Genomic DNA, 26,623 nt, shown 5'->3' with positions numbered 1-26,623 from the left:
CCATGGAGGGTCTGAAGTTCTGCCAAGAACAGGCAGCCACTGAACAAGCAATGACTCCCCCCAAGAAGGACAAAACAGAGGAAGAAGTTCTTCGTCCTGTCCGTGACATGATGGGATGGAGGCAATAGGAGGACCTATAAGTACAGATCTTTCTGTTGTTCATTCTCCAATGTGGATGCATTAAACAGCTTCATTAGTTCTGACATCTAAGACACCTCAGTGAGAGCCCTGTAGTCACTTCTAGGGCCATGAAGACAATTCTGTCTCAAGCTCAATACCCAGAATATCCCTTAGCTTCACAGTGTTGTTCATTTCTGCACATTTCTCATGGAGCTCCAGACCTACTATGTCCTGCAGAGCGACTTGATTGTACCCTCAGCTCTGATATAGGAAAAGTGAACTCAAATGTATGTTCTTATGGACAGTTGCAAGGGGAGTTAGGCTGTGGTACTCACAAATCCTACCATGAAATGTAAGCTTAAAAAGGAATGGATTTCCCAAAAGAGAGAAATTAGCCACCACTACCAACCAAAACAAATCCAGCTGTCAGTGGAGGCTGAGCGGTGGCCTGCCTTGTCATGCTGGGTGAGAAGGCAGGTACTTTCCACCTCATCATGCCTGCCAAGTTGCAGAAATCAAAGCAAGAACTTAACTTCAGTTGCTAGTACCAGCTTTGGATTTTGTGAGGGACAGCTGGGCAGGGAATGTGTCCAAGCTACCCCATTTTCACCTCTTCTGTCCTCTTCCCAGAACTGGATGTTCTCAGTTCAGCTCAACATGAACATGAACGTTAGCAGACTCTTCTTGAAAGTTATTTCACTGCAGGTAAGCATGCTGCCTCCTCCTTCAGATTAATGCTAACCAGATGGCCAACTGTCTGTAGACTGCTGCTAAAAAGCACAGGCTGAAATAATCAGAGAATCCCTAGGACAGACACAGAAAGCTGATCAGAACTGGAAACATGCCATAAAAAAGCCCAACTAGAGAGGAACTTGGAGCTGATGCAGGATTGTCTGAAGGACTGGGCAGAAACCTCCTGTATTGAAGCAGGTCAATTGGTGACAGCAGAGGGATGTTTTACACTAAGAAGATGAATCCTGTGCTGTGTTAACAGCTGGAGCTTGGCTCTTCCAGAGACCATTTCTACATATGCAAAGTAGGCACACATGAAAAATGCACCTTCAAAAAGGTGGCTTGCAAAGGATGGCCTATCCAAATGGTTTGGCATCAGTACACACTAGAAAAGAGCAATGGGACACACCTTCTCTTGGCATTAGAGAAAATGATGTTGACGAGATAGGGCAAAAACATTTCAAGTATTGAGAAGTTATTAATACTACAAGGTTCAGTTTGGGTTCAAATTTCCATCCCCACCCTGTCAAGGTAAAGAGGATCCAGGCTTTGAATGCAGAGGGAAACTACACAGATCTGGCTCACGTTGCAAGGACAGCAGAGTCTGTTTGATTCAGCTGTTGTATTAACCATGGTCTATGGCCGAATTAGATAGTGCAAAGTGTTACCAGGAGCCCAAAGCAGACATGGACCAATTCCACCTCTGAATGAGACCTGATATAGGTGAGATGGGACGAGGTGCTCCCCAGCTTCAGATTAATCCCAGTCAGAAATCAGTTTTGGATTTATGACATGTAACAGCTACCTCCTCCTCTCCACCACCATGCATTTTAACATCTGCTGCAGCAGCTCCCCATGGTCTTGGCTTATCCATAAGCATTTAAAAAACATCCTTTTGGTGTTTTCATTCTCACCTTCGCTCTCAGTGAGTCCCAGAGTGTGTCACTGCTCAAAGCAGTGAAGAAATACTTGAATACAGGTGTCTGAGCTGTCTGTAGACACGTTAAGCAAAGTAACTTTCTATGAAGACGAGAAGACAATAGCATAGGGAGGGGGTTGGAGCTAGATGATCTATAAGGTCATTTCCAACCCAAACCATTCTGTGATTCTATGATCTTGGCCTGTGTAGAAAAAAAGTATTCACTGTTTTTGCTCTGAACTTCCGAATCCTAATTCCCGTGAAGTTTCCCCGTTAAGGGACATTCCTGATCTAGATGTTCTTGCTTGTTTGTTCTATCCCCTGTTATAATTTCAATTATTTTATTCTTCTCCTTCTTAAACTTAGCATGTGAGGATGCTAAGCACCCTAGAGGAGCTTTCCAGGCCCATGGTAATTTCTGTTTCTATTCTTTGAGCCTCTTTTTTTCTCGTTCCTGAGGTGGGCTGACCAGCACAGTACACAGCATGCAACTTTCCAGCCTCCCAGGAACTTCTCCTGTCTTTTAATACCTTGCCCCTGTGAAGGTGTTTTTGGGGAGCAGTTAATTCAGAGCACTGCAAGCTTTATGAGCAGTGATTGTTTTCCTCCTCAACATGCATTAATTCAGCATTTATCAACACTGAACAAACTTCCTTAGCAATCTTGTAGTCCTTTTCCCTCCTATGCCTAAATCTCTCTGAATTCCCTTTCACCTGTCCCAAATATGTCAAATTTCTTCGCGTCACCCTCAAATTTTATTCCTTGCTGCCTACATCCAGCATCTTTAATAAAAAAGCATAAACAACAGACCATGCAGGCAACAACAAAACCTTGAGAGACCCTCATAAATCATGGTGTGCATGGGTCTTTAATCACTGCTTTTTCTAATGTTGGCCAAACAACACAATACAGAGTAGGACTGCAAACAGTGCTTCTCCTGCACAGCAAGTGTCCTGGGTCAGGACAGGCGCTCCCTGATTGACCTTGGTCTTTGCTATTCCATTTTCTTGCTGCTACATCTTGAAACACCTCAAATTCATCCACCTCTGTGTCTGTCACTGCAAGGAGAAAGCCTGTTCTTCCCAGTTCTTGCACTCACCCCATAATCTTCACTTAGCTTGCAGAAGCCAGATGGAAGGAGTATCAGTCCATGGTGGGAACCCATGTACAATGCAACCCTGAGTGGCAAAGGCATGATGCCCATTATGGAGCTGCTCATGCTGGCCACTACATACCTGCCTTTGATCTCCAACTCCAAAGCAATAACCAACACAAAAGCAGCAGGCTTCAGGCTAAATAACATCAGTGCTGGTGACTGGAGTGGAAAGGGAGCAGATTCTGCTCCCTCTAACAGCACCATGGTGTCGAACAGCTGCCTACTGCTGGTTATAGGACATCTCGTTCCATAATGAGAAATGCCTACTACAAGAGAGCTAAGTGAGAAGTATAATGCTGGCAGTTTCTCTAAGATGTTGAAGAATTGCAGCAATACACTTTTCCCTCCCTTGTGTGGCCGTTTGGAGACCAAACAAGTTCCATGGTGTAAACGAAAGGTTCCTAATGGGATTCTGCAGAGCTGGGAGACAAATCTAACAGCCACGCAGAGCATTAAGGAATGCTTTCCAGCCAGCAGAGCTGAAGTAAAACACTCGGACATATAACATTACCAACTGGCTCGCTGCCATGCATCAGATGCAGAAACATTTTTCTCTTCCTTGTGACAAGCTGCATCTGTAGCAATCGTTATAATTTCTCTTGACATTGCATCCCACACCTCTTCACGGAGGCAGGACTCAAGTAGCATTCTTCATTTAAATGGTAACTTCAATTTTTCTGGGCTATAGGGATGTGAAGTGCGTCATCCTGTACAACTGAGGCAGAAGGGAAGACTGCTGGAGATGTGATTTTCAGGGTGTGCTTCATAGGTTTAACATTCTTGGTCTTTTGGTGGGGTCTGAATTTGGCACTGGACTTACCCAGAATCACACCCACCCCACTGGGACAATGCAGGTAAAGATTTGGGGTGTTTGCTGAAGAGAAGGACATCAGACTCAAGATTCATGTCTGTGTTCTCCCTTGGGCTCCACCACCCTTCACACTTAACAGCAAACCCCACTGAGTCCACAAGCAGGAGAAAACACCTACAAAAAGGCCAGGATTACCGTTGGTATTTACCAGCTGAGGAAATCTTACCTGCCAATTAGAACCCCCCCCCCCCTTGTGTGGCTGCTGTAGCTCTTTGATCTCCTCGTTGCATAACAAAGCCTGTTACAGCCTATTATTTTTATTGTAAGCACTTTCTGTTATTTGCCTCTAAAAACGTCTCCCCTTTAAATCAGAAGAAAAGACTTACTCAAGGTGCACACACCTACAGCAGTGAACAGTCATCGCAACATACAGCTGAAACAAACACCATGGAAATTTCCATCCCTTTGTGCTGTCCTGCTCTGGGCATGTGCTGGTGACTCTGCTCCAACACCAGCCACTGCAGGGCTACTGGGCTGTGGAACGTCTGGAAAGGTTCTGCTCAGAAGCAAGCCTCAAAGGTGCACAGACCCTCCCTGCCAGCAAGGAAACTCTGGGGTGGTGAGTGATGCTGGTGCAGGTTAATGCAACCTGGAAACATGCAAAGAAGAGGTGAATGACAGCTAAGAGAGAAATATGATTGATCTAAGAGATAAGAGCATTTAAAGATGGGCTGCAACATTGATCAAAACATGCAAGAGGGATGGCAAAGAGTTGCCAGACATGCTACTTTGGTGGGATAATAGACAGCACACAGGTTTTCCTGCATCTAACTGGCAAAACCTATTCTATTTACAGGTGCCTGATGCACTTCGAAGAAGAATTTATGTTGCATTATGATATGCGGTGTTAAACACATAAGGGAGCACAAAGACTTGGTGGTGAGGCAGAGGTTATGACACAAAAGCGGTTATGAGCACAAAGATTTGGTGGCAAGGCAGAGGTTCCATGTGGCACAGATCCACCACATCTCCTCGTTATTCCCACAGAAACAAGCACACACAGCAAAGATGGGAGTGTGCCATGAGACAGAGAGGACATCAAACAAAGTAAATGCATGGTGCAAGCACGCAGTGGGATGGAGGGAGCTCCATCTCTTTGGCAAAACCACCTTCCCCTCCCTGCATTAGACTGTTACTGTCAGTCCAGACAGGTGGCAATGAAAGCTCAGCTTTGTTTTGCATCCCCACAGTGACAGAAGTGACAGGCAGTGAGTAGGAACGGGATGCAGGAGAAGGCGCAGACACGTGCCTGAGGGATTATTGCTGAATGGAAATTACTCTTTTTCCCTGTATGTGACCCAAACAACAGAACTCCTCAGATAACCTGCACCATTGACTCACGTGCACAAATTAAGGCACAAAGGCAACATTTTGGGGAGGGTAGAAGTAGGTTTTTATTGCTGTAAAAGGGTTGAGTACATTCAGTAAGAGGGGAAGGAAGAAGTAAGACACTGCAGGTCTCACATGAATGTTTTCAGTGCTCAAGCATACATATAGCCCAGGTTGCTGGTGAAGAGCAGGTCTTGGTTAGCAGAGAGCCCCTGGAAACATATTAGTGCCAACTTTATTTACTGTTCCCAAAGCAGCTGGGTCCAAAAAGAACCTAGAACTGTCGTGCCAAAGATGAGCAACCTGTAAGCAAAGACGGTCCGACGTGGTTTATCCCCAGAGCCATGTCCCAGACTCCAAAGGAGCTCTCTTCCAAATCTCTACTTCATTTTTCAAAGCCTGCTGTCATTTGCAGGATATTTTTTGATGTGGGCAAAAATGAGCCTCACCCAGAAAAATTAGTGCGATTGTTGGCTAAGGAGGGGAAAATACATCAACGTGCACAAGTGCAAACCTAAATCTAAGGGGTTAAACCTAGGCTAAGTGGCTTCCATCTGTATGTCTGTATACTAGAGACAAATACATTTTAAGATCAGAATGAGTTATTAAAGAAGATTCAGCCCATACCTTGAACATATTTACACCAGCTATTTGATACTATTCTGGAAACCTCCTTCATGCCGTATTCATCTTATCTGCTTCTGTAACCCACAGATTTTACTTCCCACTGTATTTTTAATTTATATGATGTTTTATTTATACCACTGTCTTTTATGAAACCCCAAATTTCAAAACTGACATAAGCATTACACACATAAAGTAGACTTCTTGCTATCAACATGGCAGAGCAGACTAAAAATGACAGGAATAAATCTTAGGTTTTCTGCTGGCGAGACGTTCTGCAAAGTAAGTGACATTTCTCAGCAATACAAATTGTACATTAAAAGATAATTTTCAGAACATGATACTAGCTACGGAGTGCAGCACCATTACGCAGAGTAATATCGGAGCCGTGCTTTAGCAAATGCTGCTTTTATGTTGTGCTAGTTTGGCATCAAGATTGCATCAGGCCTTGTGAGCAGACTTCGGAGTGATTAAGTTTACTGTGCACAAAAGCCAGTTATTTGGCAACCTGTCAACACGGCGTAATTGATATTTTAATTACACTACTAATACATACATGCTGTTCGCAACGAGCCTCCTCGGCGGTGGTACACAAACCGTGTTATTTATGGGGCTGATTATTGCTCCAAAGAAGTTTTCTTTAATGCAGACTTCAATGCAATTGGTGATATTTTAAATTGCTGCAAGCAAGAGGGACAGGTTCACTTGACATATGTTCTAGGGATAACACATGCACCCTCCCTGCAGCTACGGCATGGTTATTTTATGGCTGATAAGGCGACTCTTTAACCACTGGGACTTCTGTGAATGCACCACCTTATCTGAAAGATAGTGACCAACTCAAGGAGAGGAAAGATTAGGAGGATGGATTTCTATGCAATAGTTAAAAGGTGCAGCACAACTGGATCACCACGTGGCGCAGAGATGCTGCTTCATAGAAAGCAGCAGTTACACCACCTCTGGACAGGACACGCTTTCAGGCCAAGAATTGAGTAGGGGGAGATAAAGACCCAGTTTGCAGCACAAAACCAAAAAAGACACAGACAAGGGGGACACTTCCACAGCCAGACCTACACACACGCATTGGCACCTGCAGTGCAAGACCCTTCTATCATGGTATGATGTGGTGCCATGAGTAAGAGCACATTTTAATCATGGAATCATGGAATGGTTTGGGCTGGAAGCAGCCTTCAAGCTCATCCAGTTCCAAACCCTGTCAAGGTGTTGGCAAAACCTGTGGCTGCCCCATCCCTGGCAGTGCTCAAGGCCAGGTTGGACACAGGGGCTTGGAGCAAGCTGCTCCAGTGGAAGGTGTCCCTGCCCGTGCCAGAGGTTTCCAACCCAAACCATTCTAGGATTCCATGATTCTATGATGACCTGAGTGTGACTCCCATCACTTCGATTCTCTCCTGGCAGCACCTAGCAGGGATCACTCTGAAGCTGTGGCATCAGCTACTTGAAAAGAGGGGCTTCTGCTCCGTGAGGAGCTCATTCTGATGTCCAGGATGAGCAGGAAGCACACGTAAGACCTCTCCCACAGAAAAGGACCTGCATTCCCACAGGGACCTGCACTTCTGCCTGCAGGCACCAGCTCTCCACCTACCCCTCCAGTGCCCGCAGTTGCTGTGAGAGCACAGGCAGGAGCAGCAGCGTTCCTGCTCTCCCTGAACACAGAGCTCAGCCACGACAGCTGAAACTTCAGAAAGCAAACTCCATGCACACCCCTTCCTCTGAGAAAGCGTGCTCTTAAATACATACAAGAGCAATTTACTCTTTCATTGTGAATCCTGTCTCCCAGTTTCCAACCTGGAGGGAAGTTTTATGACCAAGTGATAAAGCTCGGGGGCAGGCATGGAGGGAAGGGGCTTTCACATGAAAATGCCAACAGATCCTTAAAGCCAGAAGCATGTGTGGGTGCTGCTAAATTAAGCTCGCAAGTAGGTGGGGCAAATGCCTTAAATGAGTTTGTGAAGGTAAAATAACGTTCATTAGAAATAGAAAAACAACTGAAAAAATATCCTTTGTATTCAACTTCACACTCGTACATCATAATGTTCCAGTAAAAGCCCATTTTCCCTTGAGATAATAAAAGAATTGAATTTTTCCTTATCGGTCATCTATTTTTCTAGCTAAAGCTATTACTCCCTCTCTGTGGTTGCTAGGCAACAAGAAATATTAATAGCAGCTTTTATTAGCTTAGCTTTAGCAGTGGAGTACCAGAATGAGAAAATGGAAAACATAAATGTGTTACATAAATCTTTCAACCTTTCAGGGTTTGTGTTAGTCTCTGTTTTCATAATGATTTATTGAAGTGATGGTTCATTTATGAGAAAAAGGAGTGTGAAATAAGAAAACGGAACATTACCCTGAAGGACTGTTTGAAAATAAATAATTATAGGAGGTGAAGAAAAGCTGTTTAAAACCATTTTTCTGAGTTTTATAAAATTTAAAAAGACATATTTCTTTCATTTATTGCCTCTGAGAAAAACACTAGCAGGGAATTGCAAACAGGGCTCTGTTTAATACAAAGAACCCTTCATGTATGGTTGTATTATTACTATTTTCCACCAAGGGCTCGTGTTCAGGAGTTTAGTTTTTAAATACTGAACCATTAATAAGCAGAAAGCCAAATTAGTCAAAACTTAAAGCAAACAACACAAAATTGCCAGTGCAAACTCATCCAGGACTGACTGAAACAGGGAAGACATGTTAAGTTTTGTACTGGTGCTGTGCTGCCAGCCTGAGGCTTGATGGAGCCAACCAAGCATTGCCTGACCACTGCTCTGGCTTGTGTGTTTATTTATTAAGGCTCTTCAATGAGCATGAGTTGCTCCAAAGGGCACTGCTGCACTGGGGTATGGGCTATTTGAAATAACTTACAATCATAGAATGCTTTGGGCCAAGAGGGACTTTAAAGCTCCTCCATCTCCAACCCCTGCCACAGGCAGGGACCCCTTCCACTGGAGCAGCTTGCTCCAAGCCCCTGTGTCCAACCTGGCCTTGAACACTGCCAGGGATGGGGCAGCCACAGCTTCTCTGGGCACCCTGTGCCAGCGCCTCAGCACCCTCACAGGGAAGAGCTTCTGCCTAAGAGCTCAGCTCAGTCTCCCCTCTGGCAGGTTCAAGCCATTCCCCTTGGCCTGCCCCTACAGGCCCTTATCAAAAGCCAGCTTCAACATCTCCATGTCCCTCCTGTGTTGGAGGACACAGACCTGGACACAAAACTGCAATGGGAGGTATTAAAAATTTTGTTTTAACAGGCAGTGATTCAAAATGATTGAAATATGTATGTATTGGGAGTATTTACCAACAACACGTAAATTGTGTTATCTACCACGGTCAGGTATTTCCAATAACAGAAGACTGGCATATCCTACTTGTCTTTTGTGTCACCATCTTTGTCTTTTGTGTCACCAAACCTTCTCACAACCTTCCAATGCTCACCGGCTCTGTACAGCCACATCCAGCTGTGCTGCCCACCACCGAGTACCTTGACCACTGTTTTAAGGCTGCATCAAGTGAGTGCTCTCCAGAAAAAACGGCTGCAGTTCCCACTGATTCTGGCTTAGGCTGTCAATAAGAAATGCTGCTGTGTTTAACAGGGAGCAGCGGTCTCGAGAAGGATGGGAGCTGGGGAGAGACCTGTGGAGCCGAGAGATCATGGTCTTGCAGGACAACCTTGCTTGAGGTCTTCTGGTGGGCACCATAGAGGATGCTTCTCCTTGGAGCCCGACACCATTCCCACAGCCTAGGCACACACAGCCCAACTCTGGAAAGAAGCTATTTCTCCTTTCCGTGTCTCATCTGGGAGAGGGGCAAGTGGGTTATTGCTGGGTTATTTTACTGTGGTTCTCTCTGTTCCACAGCAAAGTCCTGCAGTATTAGGAAACGGGTATTCAGGTTGCAAAATCAGCCAACTAACTCTTATTTCAGGGCTTGCTACTACAGTTCACCCCTGTTTACCTATTACTCTCTCACCTCTACATAAACAGGTTCCACAGGTAACTGGAAATCCGACATTTTTACACCATGAGCTCACTTTTCACCAATGAAGCTTTGCAATATTCCTCAAATAATCTGTTTCCACTCAACAAACTGAAATGAAGAACTTGCAGGCTGTGGCTGCAGCCTTTTAATACTTGTCTGAGACAGCTTGCTGAGAGCAGAAAAACGTTACCCCACTGCTCAAGGAAATGTTAATGCCTTTAACACAGCCACAAAGATCTCTCATAATGAGAAGCACCAGGAAGATGCAGGAGAGTTGCCAGTCTCCTCAGTCAAACTCTCTATACCTGCTACAAAGACAGTATTTGCTCATAACAGCTTCACGTGATCAAAACAATGTCCAAAAATACACCTGGCCACTGCAGGAGAGAGCAGGAAAGGAGCAGGGCACAACATGTGCCATGGGAAACCAGGCTGGGTTTTCAGCATGCTCCAATGTCCTTTGGCCAGGCTTGGAGGAGCACAACGCTTCAGGGTTTCTGAGCAGTGGTGATGGGCTCCAGGCAGCACTGTGCCCCCACCCCAGCAACAGGCACTGTCCCACCATCAGAGGTGGGATCACCATCAGCAGAGATACCCGCAGCCTGCTCAGCCGCTATCTCGTGTATGGAAATACGTTCGCTCTGCGTTGGAGGTTCTTGGGCTCTGGCCTTGGTCGCCCTTGGTTTCTGTCAAACATGTTCTGCCAAATCCCTTCTGAAATCTCATTTATCCACAGCAGCTCCTTAACCCAGTGGGCACCCACCCTGCAGCTGATTCACAGCCTTTCTCTGCCCCCTCCCTGGCTTTCCCACAGTCCCTGGAGGTCTCTGGAGGGCTCAGTGGCTGCTTGTCCATGCTGTAACACTACTGGGATGTTCACAGTGGGCAAAGCCGTTATCTTCCCAAGGAAAAGATAATTTCTCCTAAATATCCCCATTCTCAATGGCAACCACATCTCTCCTATTTTCTTTGCCTTCTGACCCAAGCCATTCTATGATGATTCTATAATTAGGATTTTATGATTCCTCCCCTTTCCTCCCTCTTCTCCCATAGCAAAAGACAGGACCAAACCAGCCAGCCCTGCCTCCTCCTCAACCTCCTTGCACCCTGCTCCATCAGTCTTCCATGGTCTTTTGCCATCTCTTTGTCTAATCTGTCCATCCATCCCTGCTTTTCTCCTCTCCAGCCCCCTGCATCCCACCTTCAGGGTTTGAAACTCCCTTAACGTCTAAAAACTGATGTGAAAATAAAACCCCAAAGGAAATAAAGTGACAGAAAGAGCAGCGAAAAACCATGTTATCTAAATGTAGACCTGGTCCATGGGACAGAGCATAGTGTGCAGAGGCCAGTGACATGGGGGCTGCTCTGGATGGTGATGCTGAAGGGATAAGGAAATGCAGAGGTGATGGTGGCTTTGTATTTTCCCCATGAGGGCACAGCTGCTTTGCTTAAATGAGGGGCTCCAGCTCCTGACACCACACAGTGAGCTGGAGCCAGGAGCAGGATCTGGCAGGCAGCAAATCCACCTTCACTCTCTAGCTCTCATTCTGCCATAAGAATTTCTGCACTGATTTAAGCTCACTCAGACTTGGCATTCATCTGCATAATGGGAGCGGCAGCCTTCTCTGCAGAGGCACCAGCAGGCTGAATTCAATCTAAGGATAGCACTGGAACATCCCGGGACAAGAGACACACCAAAGAGAAGAGCAACCTGCACCTGTGTTTTCCTTGTTCCCTTCTGATTCCAATCCCCATTGCTCTCAGTGAAATTCAGGTCACACCTTTTCAGCAGCACAAGCTTTTTCATGAGGATGCCTTAAAAACTTCCCAAGCTGGGAATGTTGGTGGATGTTTTACAGCACTTGCCAAGCTCTGTAAAAGGCTCAACCCACTTTTTTTAGAGGAAAAAGTCTGACCAGCATCTAAACATGTTACCTTGAAATGCTTGTCATTTGTCACTGTATTCAAACCAAAAACCATGGCAGCCAAGGCAGGAAACAGCTGGGTATGCAAAACCTGGTATGAACTACAGCAAAGAGCAGCAGCAAGGACTGATGTTCCTGGGTCCAACATTTGCATGAGCAATGTTGGTCCTGGAACAAAGAGAAAACCTCCACATGCCTGCTCCACAGTGCTCAGTCTAGGCTCTCAGGCTGGCTTCCCATCACCACCCCTGCAGTAATAGATCCTCTGTTATGAAGGTGTTAGCAAACCAACCCTTTTCTTGGCCTGGAGGCTTACTGTGTCAAACAGTCACCAAAGGGAGTTGGTGTTTGGGTAGGGCTGTAGCACATAGAATTGTAGAATCATAGAATAGTTAGGGTGGGAAAGGACCTTAAGATCATCAAGTTCCAACCCCAACCCTGCCATGGGCAGGGGCACCTCACACTAAACCATATCACCCAAGGCTCTGTCCAACCTGGCCTTGAAAACCGCCAGGGATGGAGCATTCACAACCTCCCTGGACAACCTATTCCAGTGCCTCACCACCCTAACAGTAAAGAACTTCTTCCTTATATCCAATCTAAACTTCCCCTGTTTGAACCCGTTGCCCCTTGTCCTATCACTACAGTCCCTAATGAAGAATGCCTCCCCAGCATCCTTATAAGCCCCCTTCAGATACCGGAAGACTGCTATGAGGTCTCCACATCATGCACCCTGAAGCATTCCCCAGTGATGGAGTAAAGGGAGACTCGATTGGAGCATCCAAAGAAGACAAGGGGCTAGAAGGTGTTACCTGTCAGTGGGAGAAGTCTGGCAACATGCAGAAAAAGGGTTTGACAGGACTGAATTTTGACTTAAAATTGCAACACAGTTCATTCCCTGCTCTACTTCCTTTGGTGCTGGGACCTCTGGAGGCATACCACAGCTCTAAGTGTTTCCCCTCAAAACTAAGCAGTCCCAATTGGAACTGTCTGGGAAATTCAGAGTTCACTGGATTTTTATTTTCATGGTAAGGGGCAAACAAATCTTAATCTCTCCACTCTACACTTACAGCCCACTAAGCCCCCTTCTTATCTTCTCTGGCTCAGTCCTGATTTATTGCCACCACGCTGCATTTGTAAAACAGTACCATAAAGCAAGAAAGAGAACACTTCCCAAGGACTACTCCAAAATAAATTATTTCAGACCTCCAGAAGCTGCTTAATAAATCCTACTATTCTTGTTTCTTTAGGTATTTTAGAAAGTGATTTATAAGTGCAATATCACCTCTCAAAAATGAGACGATCAACACAGGATAAAATTATCATGTTATGAAAATAGGGGTCAGGCAAAGGGGCTGTGCTTTAAATTAAACCAAGGGAAAATATTTCATCTGAAATTGACTCTTTTTGTCTCAGAAATGAATGTTTTAATCACCTAAGAACCTAAATGCTAACACAGAGGCCTAAGTAATATTTAATCCCATTGAAATATGCTGGTATTTAATATTGATAGACAGAACATGATATTTTTCTTAATACACTAACAATGAAACTTGGAGACGCATGAAGAGTTGAGAAAGCCTTGGGATTTTCCTAGACTAAGCGATCATATCCCATCTAAATATTTAAATGTCACTACCTTTCAGACTGTTATCTATTCAAGCAATCAACACCAAATGGTCTCCAGGTAGTGCAGTGGCAGACTCCCAGCCATGCCATTGAAGTAAAATTAACTCTTTGATAGTGAAGGCGTCCAACAGCACCCGTGAAAATCAAGGATCTTAGAGAGAAACAACATAGAAAACTAACCATAAATCTGCTAAACATGGAAATATTCTTAATCTCCGACAGTATTAATTCAATACCACTGTCAAAATCAAGTCACAACCCTTCCTCGGTGCTGCTGATACAGAAGCATCACAAGGTCTAATTAGCCCTGAATTTCCTTCCCAGAGCTGCACTTTACTTCATTATCCCTGCTTTATTTATTCCTACAGAAGAGACATTTGATATTTCACAAGGTATCCCCTTGCCACAGCGAGAGCCAGGAGGCAATGTGAGTTTGCAAGTGCAAGGAGGGATCTTGTTCCCCTTGAAATCAATAGCCTTTTCCTTCATGACGCATCTGTACTTCTCTTGCTGATGCCACTGAGGCCACCCTGGCAACAGGAGAAAGGACATGGGCTGTAGGGGCTGTGGACTAAGGGCTTTGGCTGGTCACCTTCACGTGGGGGATGGAGTGTGTGGACTTTGCTCAGTTCAGTGAGGATGTTAGGTACATAGAGGAAAACAACCTCCCCTCTGCCCTTGAGGGACTAATAAGGCTCAGGTAGACACCAAACTGGAAACATAAAATGACCACCAGGAGCACAGCCACACAAGTGACTGCAGCATCTGCCACTGCACCCTGCCCTTCCCAACCCCCAGGGCAAACATCTCATCATTAACATCCTTCTATGTTCAATCAACTGATAACTCAAAATACAGAGCAGCTTTCGTGAAACACAGCAAGAGGGCAAAGTCACTGACCGTGGGCAGCTGGCTGGAGAGAAGATGTCCATCCTGACTCAACATGTTGGAGACCATGATGGCCGGCAGGTCCATATTCTGGTAGGGGTACGCTGGTATCAGGCTGTTCGAAGGGAGGCTGTGGCACAGGGAGTGATACCCAGTTTCATGGTCCACCAAGTGCAGGAGGGAAGGGTCAGGGAGATTGGGAGGCGTTATGGGAGGGATCTCGTAGTCTTCATTGTTCTCATTCTGACTGTTATATGTCTAAAATGTGAAAAAGACATTGTGCAACACGTCACTGCCTCATTGCTTTAGCAAAGTGATTATTTGTGTAAGAAACACAAAAACACATTCCAGTGAAAATGGTTTGGTTTTAATAACAAAGACATCTGTAGCCCTGGACACCAGCAGGTTGTAACCAGGTAAGAGCCAGGCAGCGAGTGTGCCAGGACTGTATCTTCCATCAGGAACACCACAGGTCCTTGCAGACCTCAGATTTGCCTGGGCATCCCCACCACTCCCCTCTCCCATGCTGCATCCCTCTAGCACACCTTTAGCTCAACAAAACCTCAGCAGAAACCTCCATGCAGCCATGCAAGCTCTGCTCACAGAGCCCACAGCCATGGAAAAAGAATGGCCATTTCCCAACCAGCTGCTGCATTTTGAAGTCCAAGTGTCTCTTTGGGCACCCAGCCCAGCTCTTACAGTACCTACAGTTTGTATTTTCAAGAGTGTTCATAAGAATTAGCCCCGTAGAAATAACTAGTACTTGGGAGCAAAAATCCCATGGATTCCTTACAAATTCCAGCACAGAAGCTAAAACCAGGGAGAGAAATATGGAAACGGAGCCACCAGTTCTTAAAAATCCATTAAAGAAAGCCTGCATGACTCCACCATCCATGGAGATATTACCTTCCTTATATCCACATCCATATGGGTATATCCATACCCTCACCTCCCCAGTCCTGCTCCCTTAGGGTGACCACAAACACGCAGAGATGTTGGGACTCCTGGAGTTTCCCGTGTTTGCTGGTGATTTGTTTGCTTCTAAGAGTTCCAGTTGATATGGAGGAAGAATACCTGACTGGACTCATGCAATTGTTTTCACTTCAGACAAAACCATATTTGTTTCATAACGTGAGTGTAAATCTATCCAAAATTATTAATTATCAACACAGAATAGAATCAGCCTCTGCAGAGGAGAAAATGTAATCTAAGAAACATCTTCTGTTCCACAAGTTATTATAGCATATGAAATTCTGATTAGCCATAGTATTATACACATGGATTTTAAGCTAAATTTCCCAGATCACCTAGTTTCATGGTTGGATTTTAACTTAATACATGATTGCAGAGCAAAACCCCAGATGTGTGCAAAACCAGTTAAGCACTCTAGGCTTTATTAATCCATTGCCCCAGAGCTCACACGCTCTTCATCACCCCAGACTGCAGAGAGAAAACCCTTAATAAAAGAAAATAAACCCCATGTTTAACCCGAATAGAGAAGAAGTCAATGGGGAGCAAGGAAGTTTCTGTGGAAGGGCTCCCAGTGGGAGAGCTCCAGCACTGCCTGGGATGGGAGAGATGCATCCCTGTGGGGTATCAGAGCAGGGAGTTGCTCCTGAGTCACCCCAAAACTGTGGCTGGAAGTGGCTCATGCCCTCCTGAGCTGAACCTCTACCTCCTGCCTCCCCTCATCTTGCTGCAAAAGAGAAATGGAAAATGGAAAAACGCACATCCCACCTGGCCCTTCACGTTCACCCGAGATTCCCACTGGCTGTGGGGAAATACAAGTAGGAGAGAAATACAAGACGAATCTAGGCTGTGGTAGCTCTGTACCTACTGTTATTGTCCCTGGGAAATTCGAGCCAAGCTATTTTTCCAGCCAGCTTCTGTCTAGCAGAGGTATTATACAGGGAAGGCAGGGGGCTGAGAGGATGTACACAGCAGCAGACAGATAGATCCCATTTAATACATCTAGTAGTTAGGTTTCCATGTGGGCTACATTCTTCGAGGTACACCAATTCTTTCACAGTTATTTAAGAGGATTTCATTCCATGCTTTATGGAAAGGGACTTAAATTAATCATTGCACAGCAAACTTGTTCCTCCAACTGGTTTATTTTGGCATCAGGTATATAAGCAAGTGGCTTAGCTGTACTTAACTAAATTATGCAAAACCCACTCAAAGTTTCCTAAAGCTCTCTTCAAAACTACAAGTTCCTTGTGTTGATGCAGAGCAGCTCACTGAGGGGCTTTAAGGTGGTTTTGGAAGCCCTGCTCACCCCCCTGCACATTTCTGCCTCAGCTTTATTCAGCCCAAGGGAAAAAACAATACCCCAACATAAGAATACCTGTTTAAACCATAAAGCTTTCCCAAGAGCTACAGTATTGTGCAGACATATCAAAATTACAATCAAAGATGTACACAATCAAAATCAGATTAGATGATATCCAATCACTGTAACCAGACTCAGTGCCTGCCCATTTTCCAAAGCAAACTGCATTTATTCTATATGTGTTTTAAATAGATCGCTAGGGTGATAAGGAAGGGAGATGAGACAGATAGACACTCAAGGCTGGGAAAGAGGGGTGATTTACTGTCACACACAGTGCCTACTGACATGTCTGAGGTGACGTCTCCGTCCCGCGAAGGGCGGTCTCACACCACATGCCGTCTCACCCCTTTGCCAGTAACACCCAATGCTCCTTTCCACCCCCATGTGGGCTACGCTGCAGATTATATTTTCTATTCTTATGTTAATTTGAATTATATTAAACAGCCAATTATATGTCATAAGGATACATTACAAATTAGATTTGTGAGCTGGTCTGAACCCATTCATCCCACCAGGACTCCAAATGTGAGTACAGAGAAGCTTGCTTTGCTAAAAGGCTGCCCATTATGGTAACACAAAAAGGCACAGAAGATCTAGGATTTTCCACTGTCAAACTGATGACAGTTGTTGTGATTACACATTATTCCTCTTCAGATTAAAACACTGAAATCAGCTGAAACAACAAGTCTATTGCAAGCCCTCTCTTGGCTTGCAATGCAGGGCTTGGAGTGGCAAACCGCTGCTTCTGCCTGCAGTGGGATGGAGTGAAAGAGAGGGGACAGTGCCTCTGTTCTGACAACCTCTTTGTTCCCGTGCATCTGTGATCTAGGGCTGGCACCAGACATGGACCAAACTGCCCTGAGCAGAGTACCAGGGCCATGCCTCATGCTTACACAGTGATACCAGAGGATGGCACTGCAGCAGGTACAACCAACCTCCAACAGCAGCAAAACCATACTTAAGAACCACTTTTTCTTCCTGAAATCCAAGTTTGAACAGGGGTCTCTGGACTGCCTCTGTCCACCTGCAGGTCCAGTCTCCAGTGTCCCAGGCATGGGAAGGCTGAGTTTTAATAGCAACATTGGATCTTCCTTTATATAGTTTGGTAAGTACCTGAATTATAAACTCGTCAAGATGCGGACATCATCTCTACAGGCCCTTAAGCTGCATCTGTGAGTTACTGTGGGTCAAGGAGGGAAGTGAGGAGCTCTCGCTCCACACTGTCAGCATCCAATGATGAGCAAGCTGGAAATAGTAGGGACTGGTCTGTTGATGTCTGTTAACATCTCCGTTGCAAACACGGAGCTCATCTGTGGTTATCAACGTGCCTGGATGTCCTTCACTTCTGCACTGCAAGATGGCCCAAAGGGCACAGCAACCCTGCACACCCATGCAGGTGACTCGGGAGGGAGCTACAAGTGTTGAGCATGTCTACAAACCAAGCCTTTAGCTTTCTCCTGCCTTTCCCCTCTTAGAAGTGAATCACAGAATCAAGGAACGGTTTGGCTTGGAAATGACCCTAAGATCATCCAGTTCCCACCCCCTATCTTGGGCAGGGACACCACACACTAGACAGCATGGAAGTGCTGTCCACCTTTGCAAACCACAGCTGGTGAGCACCATCTCTTCACTGCACATTGATATTCAGCACAGAGGATGTGACTTGACCAAGGACCTGGGAAACCGTTTTCCTCAGCAGCATGGCAAATGTCCAGTGACCCCAATTCTCCACTGAGTCATGTTCTGTGTGATTATCTGCAAAGATCCAGCAGTTGAAGCCAAGAATTGATTCAGAATATTACTCACAGTGAGAATGACAAAGATTTGCAGTATTACTGCAGGTAAATATTTGTCCTGTCAAATAACATTCAACAGTAAATATGAGCTTAAGAAAGAACATTTATTCTTGGTAAGGTACAAGGGAATATGTAGGCTGGCCTGTTCCATCCCACCCTAATCATCCAGATGACACAAACCACCAAAGACTCTGTACCACCCCTCATCTACTAACTAGGTTTTTCCTGCAGCTAATACAAGAGCTTACTGCCGCAGGAATGTGGCCCTCTAGACCCTTCATTGATGAAATGGGTCTAAAAAGACCAAAACCAGCCTGGAAAGTCTGCAAAGTGAGGAGAACATTGTTATTTGTAAGGTTGAAAAGCATGCCCAACAGCTCTGCCAGCGCACACTGGGGAAAGGGCAACAGAAGAACAACACCTTGGTTTGTGGGTATCTCAATGATGCATCAGATTGGATCAGAAACCAGGTAAGCAGACTGCATTGCCATACAGAGAATTTCCCTGTTGCTCTTATACAGATATAAAAGGATCCATCATGTGCCAGTATTCACACAAGCTAAACAGCACACCAGGCTGCAAGACAATCTTGGGACATGTAAAGAGGAAGAGTCCAAACACAATGAAAAGTGAACATCGAAATTTAATTAAGGCAAACTACCTCACATTTCCTTAGAAGGCTCCAGACTGGTCTCTCACCACACACATTGCTTGGCACAGTCATGATCATATTTGAAGAAGGGGATTTTGATGTGTTTCTCTGGGACCCCCAACACAAGAGGGATGTGGAGCTGTTCGAGCGAGGCCAGAGGAGGCCACAGAGATGCTGTGAGGGCTGGAGCAGCTCTGCTCTGGAGCCAGGCTGAGAGAGCTGGGCTGGGGCAGCCTGGAGAAGAGAAGCCTCCTGAAGGGGAGACCTTAGAGCAGCTCCAGTGCCTGAAGGGGCTGCAGGAAACCTGGAGAGGGGCTTGGGACAAGGGCCTGCAGGGACAGGACAAGGGGAATGGCTTGAACCTGCCAGAGGGGAGACTGAGCTGAGCTCTTAGGCAGAAGCTCTTCCCTGTGAGGGTGCTGAGGCGCTGGCACAGGGTGCCCAGAGAAGCTGTGGCTGCCCCATCCCTGGCAGTGCTCAAGGCCAGGTTGGACACAGGGGCTTGGAGCAAGCTGCTCTAGTGGAAGGGATCCCTGCCCATGGCAGGGGTTGGAACTGGAGGAGCTTTCAGGTCCCTTCCAACACAAACCATTCGAGGATTCTATGATCCTCTGGCACATGAATCCCAGGGTTTTCTGGTTGGCACAAAGCACTGCGGCTGCAGAGACAGAAACATTCATTCAGGTGGCAGGAGAAAGTGGAAGTCACTTGGATGTTGCAGACTCCAATGCTCTGGGGCCAGGAAGGGCTGATGGGTGCAGGGTGGCCATGGTCTGCGTGCAGGGTACAGACCCTCTAGGCACTCTTCCTTGGGAAGGGGGTTGCTGCAGGGCTGTGCTCACACCTGGGATACCCAAAGCCCTGTGCCAAGATTTCTTGCACTGATTTTCCGCATCAGCATCTCTGTGTCTTAGGAATGGAAATTGATTTGCCTCATCTTCATACACGGTGATCCAGCGTGTGAATAGCAGGGCCAATGAATTACTGGGGTAGAGTTGGATAAATACTGTAAAGAAGTATTTATCAACAGTCAGTCACAGACAATCCACAAATTGTCTTTGAAGTGTTCCCAGCCTCTTCTACACTAATTTTCACATGCTCAGGTTTTTGACTATGGGAGTGGGGTTGAAAAGGGAAAAATGAGTTCTTGCAAGAACATGAATGTGCATTGGAAAGATCAGCACAATACTGAGTAATAGCAGCTCCACCGGGAGGTTGGGATCACAGCAGAGCAGCAGGCAACCTGTGGGAAAGCTGGGCTCTGCCTACCTCTGTGCACCCCCACTTCCATACCTGTAGTAGTGGGGTTTTAAATTCCCATCAAATGTTGGTTCATGCAAAGGGCAAGCACACACCTCTACATCTCAGTTTCTCACCTTTTCCTCCTACCATGCAGGCATTGCTCTGATGCAGACTCTGCATGCTATGACAGCCTCCAGAGCTACTGACCCTTCATCTTTGAATGCAGCTGGATGTTCACCCTTCAATTTTACATGAGTTAAGTTTGTCCCATCTCCTACAGACACCAATCCCATGCAGTCACAGAGCCATGAGTCTTTCAAAAGCCAGGCCTGCAAGATGGCTCCAACCAAATTTAACAGCACAAAAAAAAAGACTCTTTTCCATAGGTTTCTTAAAACCCCATGTGCAGGGAAGGGAGATACCAGGGTCCTAAACATCCTGCAGGATGGGGACTGTGAAGGGAACCAGCCAGTAATATTCAGAAGGAACGTAAAATCTCAGCTCACTCAGAAAGATACAGCATTTTTGTGGGGACATGCATCCAATTCTGCTACTCACCAGAAAAGGGTTTTGTTCTATTATTTTACATGAAACCAGAAACGTCATTTTTGTGACTCTCTGGCCTCAATCCGTCCATTGGTACCCTGTTTATGTGGGTGAGAAATGAAGAACAGGATACCAATTACCAATAACTATCTGTATTGTCAACATATGTCATTAGGGATGGACAGTCCCTGAGGTTCAATCTGGGTAGGGACTTGCCTGTGGCTGTGGCTGAACAGAAGGGACAGCAGTGACAGCCCCTACCCTGTACCCTCAGGTACAGCCCAACTAGGCTTCTTGGGATTCATGATGGGAAACACGTGCATGCCATTCTGCTGCATCCCTTTCAATGCAAATAAAAGCAGTCAGTTTTTATATTGTCCAAGCTGTGCTTGACCTGCATCACCACTTCACCAAAAAAAGCTAAAGCTAATGGAGTCCTATCAACAATTTATAGCAAAAGAAATCAGTCCTATTGTAGGCTCTGAAAAAAGCTCCCAACTCCCTCTCTCCCTCCACTTCCATTTTTTTTTAATCAGTATCTTATCCAGAACTGGAATCCTGTCAAGAATAGTGGATAGCAGAGAACTATAACTTCTTATTATGTGTATAGTGATTTTATGAATTCAGTGGGGAATGAAATGCAATTTTGCCAGACTTGTCTGTGTTCATAATGACCAAGTCAAATTAATCATTGTGGATAATACTCCTGTGTCAGCCATTCAAGAGATTTTTTAATAGAATTTTTCTGATTCATGTCTTGCAGTACATCAGATCTGCAGTAATGCAGGCACTTGTAAAAATCAGTGCAATTATGGCTTCTTGTTGGCCTGTCATTTCCCTGGAATAAAAATGTCTCTGCAAAAGTCATACACTGTACATAAACCAAAATGGAAAACAAAAATATAGTTACAATTAGGCTTGATTTTTTCCTAAAGATTTAATATCTTTTGGAAGCCATTATTTTACAGGCAATATATAAAGCTGGAGCGCATGATGCTGAATATGGACTGGTTTATCGAAACACATACCGATTTTGTCCTGGTTGTCATTCTTCCTTTGATTGCCCTGTGAGTTACTGTTTTTTTGCAGGCATGGAAATAGAACTTAGAATAAACAAGGGATAGGTAATGGGCTTGCAGTCAAATTATTGTGTTTATTAAAAATGTATCCAGGAAAGCCCCCACAGATCCCAAAGGGCTCCTGTTCAGGAAAATCTTTGGTTCAGGAAAAGGTTACACTTACCATAAAGGCAGATATACACACATGGATTCAGCAGTGTAGCATGCAGGGGTATATAAAGGATTTCTAATGCTGTGGTTATCCCTCTCAGGGAAGGGGGAGGGACAGATATTTAATTGCCCCGTGACACAGAGAAAAATGAGTCTTGGAAGAAGTTATCCCAGGAATAAAGAGGCAGAAAAATGTAATCCACCTCAGATATCTCAGTCTTCCCTCCTCTCATGGCAAGGCAGCAGCTGCCTTGTGTGAGAGTGCTAGGAAATACTCTGTCAGAGCCACAGAACATCCCAAAGGAGAGCTCCATTTGAACCTGCTGGAGCAACAGGCCCTCCAGACCCACCTTCTCATGCTACCAAGTACATCCTGGAGGGAAAAGCTCTTAGTGAGGAATGGAAACCCACAACCACATATTGTCCTCACGAGAACTCAAGACACACCTGAGCAATCAGACCAGTAGTTTGTCAACATGCTGGCCTCAAAATTGGCCAATACTAACCAGGATTTTGCAGGAGATACAAAAAGCCCTAATGAACAATCATGGAAGCTTCTCAGAGAACATAACAATTCATCCCTGCCTTTCACCTGCTCCACCTAGTTTTATTGTTCTTCCCCCTTCTTGTATCTCCATTAAGCTCCTGACATCAACATCTAGCAGCAGGGAGTACCCCAGGTTCCCTACAAAACATGTCCATAACTACTGCTTTAGAGATTTGCTGTCACCTCTCCAAAATGCCATTTTCATAGAATCATAGAATGGTTAGGGTTGGAAAGGACCTTAAGATCATCCAGTTCCAACCCCCCTGCCATGGGCAGGGATACCTTACTCTAAGCCATATCACAAGCCATATCACCCAAGACCTCATTCAACCTGGACTTGAACGCTGCCAGGGATGGAGCACTCACAGCCCCCTTGGGCAACCTGTTCCAGTGCCTCACCACCCTAACAGGAAAGAATTTCCTCCTTATATCCAATCTAAACTTCCCCTGTTTAAGTTTTAACCCATTACCCCTTGTCCTATCCCTACAGTCCCTAATGAAGAGTCCATCCCCAGCATCCCTATAGGCCCCCTTCAGATACTGGAAGGCTGCTATGAGGTCTCCACGCAGCCTTCTCTTCTCCAGGCTGAACAGCCCCAACTTTCTCAGCCTGTCTTCATATGGGAGGTGCTCCATCCCCTGATCATTCTCGTGGCCTCCTCTGGACTTGTTCCAACAGTTCCATGTCCTTTTTATGTTGAGGACACCAGAACTGTACACAATACTCCAGGTGAGGTCTCACGAGAGCAGAGTAAAGGGGCAGGATCACCTCCTTCGACCTGCTGGTCACGCTCCTTTTGATGCAGCCCAGGATACGGTTGCTTTCTGGGCTGTGAGCGCACACTGAAGCCGGCTCATGTTCATTTTCTCATCGACCAGCACCCCCAAGTCCTTCATGGGACAGAGCATGCCCAAACATCAATTTCCTCTGCCCCACAGTGTCCTGATCCATGCTGGGACATTCACTTTATGATATATGTGGAAGTACTACATCTGGATGTCCCACCTCCAGCTCCAGAGGCTGACCTGTAGCAGCACCATATCCCTGTAACAAAGATCCTCAACTTCCAAACGAGCAGATGGGATATAAAGGCCCAAAGTTTGCTGATAGCATTTTCAGAAGCATTTAATATTGGCTTATGCAAACCTCAGCAATAACCAGAGCTCCTGAAAACCTTTAGTTACATCTTCATAAGCAGGGCCAGGACTGTAAGGCATGTCTGATGCAGAGCTGCTCTTGGATCACCAGGAGTAATATCTAGCTTCACCTATGTCTTGGTTACCTACCCACTCTGACAGAAAACTGTTTCCTTTCACTGTGTGTTTCTGTGGCTGTTCTTCCCTAGGCTTTCAAAGCAAACGTGGCAGTGCTCCAGGGAAAGCCAGGACATGGGCAAAGTGCAGCCTCTGACATCTGTCTCACAATCAGCCTCCTTAAAATTGTTTGTAATGATCTTTTGCCTGTTTTGAAAATGTATTGAAGGGTCTGTTCATCCACTGAGATAGGAGCCAGTGGAGATCTCAAATTAGACTGACTGGGCCAGACAAATAGAAGCCCTTTTCTTTCCTTTCCTAGTGTCTCATCTGGAAGCAAATCGAAGGAATACGGTAATAGTCTACTCAAGAATATCATGCATTTCTGGGAATTATTTTGGATTTTACATAATTGCCTTTTTTGTCTCATGCCATACTGAACTTGCATAATAAGATCAGTGCACTTCAGAGAAATTCATTGTTGGACTGTACGGATTTGGTGTTTAGCGTTGAGCCAAGGGTACATTATATAATGATGGATAATGCACTGTAAGCAGGTCAAGAGATAAGGAGGCCTGAAAACAGTAATGGAGCGTATGCAAGGAGGAATTAGTAAAAAGCACTCTACAAAATTAATTCAACCTGGCTTCAGTGGAGTCAGAAGAACCCAGAGCAGGAAGGAAACTGTATTCTGTGCCATGCTTGTTCCCTTTTGGTTTTCATCTTAGAGAGTGTTTCCTTTATGCTCAAAACTGAACTGTGGGGTTAGAGGCTTATAAAGCTTTTGTGCCATACTTTTTGGATGCTTTACAGGAAGATTTTCAGAGTCTTGTCTCAAAGGATATGTCCTATCCTAGCACGTGGCCAGCACAGCTGTACTCTGGGCCGCACGCTGCTTTACCTACAGGTCTGCAGCAAGATCCTTCAGCAAGCCGTAGTGGCCACACACCCAGCTTGAATCAAGTCTTTCTTCTTCCAGATATGCCCTGATTTTGTTTTCTCTCATCAGGAAAGACAGATTTCCTGAGGAGCCCTGCATGGTCCTTGCACACCAGGACACACCTGCAGCCAACCAGGACTGGTGCTCATAAGGCATGAGAAACACACACGTTCAACTAAGAGTACACCACCGGCACACTTGCAGAAGCAAACACTGCAAACCCCTTGCTGGGACTAAGGGGGTAATCTGCAGTTTTTCCCTAAGTGTCCCTACAATACACCTTGTTTGCTCTTATCACTAGACATTTGCACCGTCTTCCACCATACAACAAAACCACCTAACTGTGCTTCTAGCACCCAAACCAAACCTCCCTGCACTGGCAGTGTCAGTTGTACTCACAGTCCCCATCCAAACCTACTGAAGCAGATCAAAGTTGCTGGTCAACCATAACAGCTCCTGGCGCACAAGTCTGCATAGTGAGGGTATCAGCCAGATACAAACTTGGGCAGCCCCAGTCCATTTGCTGTATTTCTAGCTATTTAATGGTGTGAACCAGGCCAGTGTGGCCAGTAGCAGAAGGAATGAGGGTGCTGAGGTGCTGGCACAGGGTGCCCAGAGAAGCTGTGGCTGCCCCATCCCTGGCAGTGTTCAAGGCCAGGTTGGACACAGGGGCTTGGAGCAAGCTGCTCTAATGGAAGGGGTCCCTGCCCGTGGCAGGTATTGGAGCTGAAGGAGCTTTAAGGTCCCTTCCAACCAAAGCATCTCTGTGATTCTATGATCCTATGGGTCAGGTCAGAACCTTCAAATCCCAAAGCATTGCTCACCACAAATGCACTCAGATTTGAGCCCATAGGCTTTCAAAGCAAGACTTTGGACCCCAAAGAACAATGACAGGAAACCAACATATATTAAATTAAGAAAAGTACTAAAACCCACAGGAGCAGTGGCACCTCCTCTCCATTGCCCAGATTTGACGTATCTGATTAGCATGAGGAAGGCAGAGATGTGGGGAGAGCTTGCATAATGCGGTGCAATCTAGCACCTCCCCCAGGGTGCCCAGCTGCTGCAGAAGCAATTTCACAGCTCATCATCCATTATGAGATTAAAATAATTTTTTTTTGCTCCCGTGAAGTATTAATAAATTGTGCAGGCAGAGCAGCGCTGGTGCCATTTACACACACGGTAGTGAATCACCCACCTAGTTATTTCTTAATGGATTGAGTATCTGTGCTCCTCCTTAGCCTGTAATTTAAAAAATAAATACAGAAAACTGTTTATTTGTCTCATCAGGCCCCAAGCCAGCTTTTGTTGAGCTTGGGGATACCATAGCAGAGCTGCTACTTCCCATGGACCTGCCCCAGCACTTTACAAGGGAACAATACCAAAAGATCCACGCTGATCAATACAGGAAAGCTCAAGCCCACATTAAAATCCCTCCCACAATTCACTTACTTTCCTTTCTGGGGGCAAAACCCACTGAGGCATTGCTGATATAATGCAGTTTCCTGGGTACATATAGTGAAGATGTAAAGCTGTAGTCAGAGCACCACTAATGGCTCTTTGAACATCCCTGCTTTATTAAGGTATCAGATGAAGCAGGCATGTTTAATGTTTAAACTTCCAACAACAAATGCCTTCAGCAAATATGTTTTATGTATTTATTCAATGCTTCTTAAGCGCCTGTCACCTTAGCAGCTAAGGTGCTGCTTACCTGTTTGTTAGTATTTTATTAGAATTAAGAACGTGTCAATGCTCTGTAAAACGCCACCTTCTGCCCTCCCCTCTCTCCTCTTTATCCCTGTGAAGCTTGAAATCCATTACCCACCCATCCACTGCAAAACATTTTGGACTGCCAGGAAGTTGCCAAAATGGGAAAAGGAAATTAACTGAAATCACCAGTGCAAT

At 45.5% G+C, this 26,623-nt stretch overlaps 1 protein-coding gene across 3 annotated transcripts in view; it reads right to left on the bottom strand.

Annotated features, from left to right (window-relative positions):
• The window catches only part of TOX2 (TOX high mobility group box family member 2), a 139,306-nt gene that overhangs the window by 41,894 nt on the left and 70,789 nt on the right, over positions 1-26,623 (bottom strand). For all 3 annotated transcript variants that reach the window (XM_061375471.1, XM_061375473.1, XM_061375472.1), the window contains one exon: positions 14,193-14,438. In XM_061375471.1, coding sequence (XP_061231455.1) covers positions 14,193-14,438 — 246 coding nt within the window. The remainder of the gene's footprint in view (positions 1-14,192; positions 14,439-26,623) is intronic.

The sequence above is a fragment of the Neopsephotus bourkii genome, unplaced genomic scaffold, assembly GCF_033783945.1.
Source record: "Neopsephotus bourkii isolate Nb327-2 ecotype Australia unplaced genomic scaffold, CSIRO-AGI_Nbou_v1 NB_1663, whole genome shotgun sequence".
In the NCBI taxonomy this organism is placed as follows: Eukaryota; Metazoa; Chordata; class Aves; order Psittaciformes; family Psittacidae; genus Neopsephotus; species Neopsephotus bourkii.
Note: the sequence above shows the minus strand (reverse complement) of the source record. Positions and strands in the feature narration are given on the sequence as shown.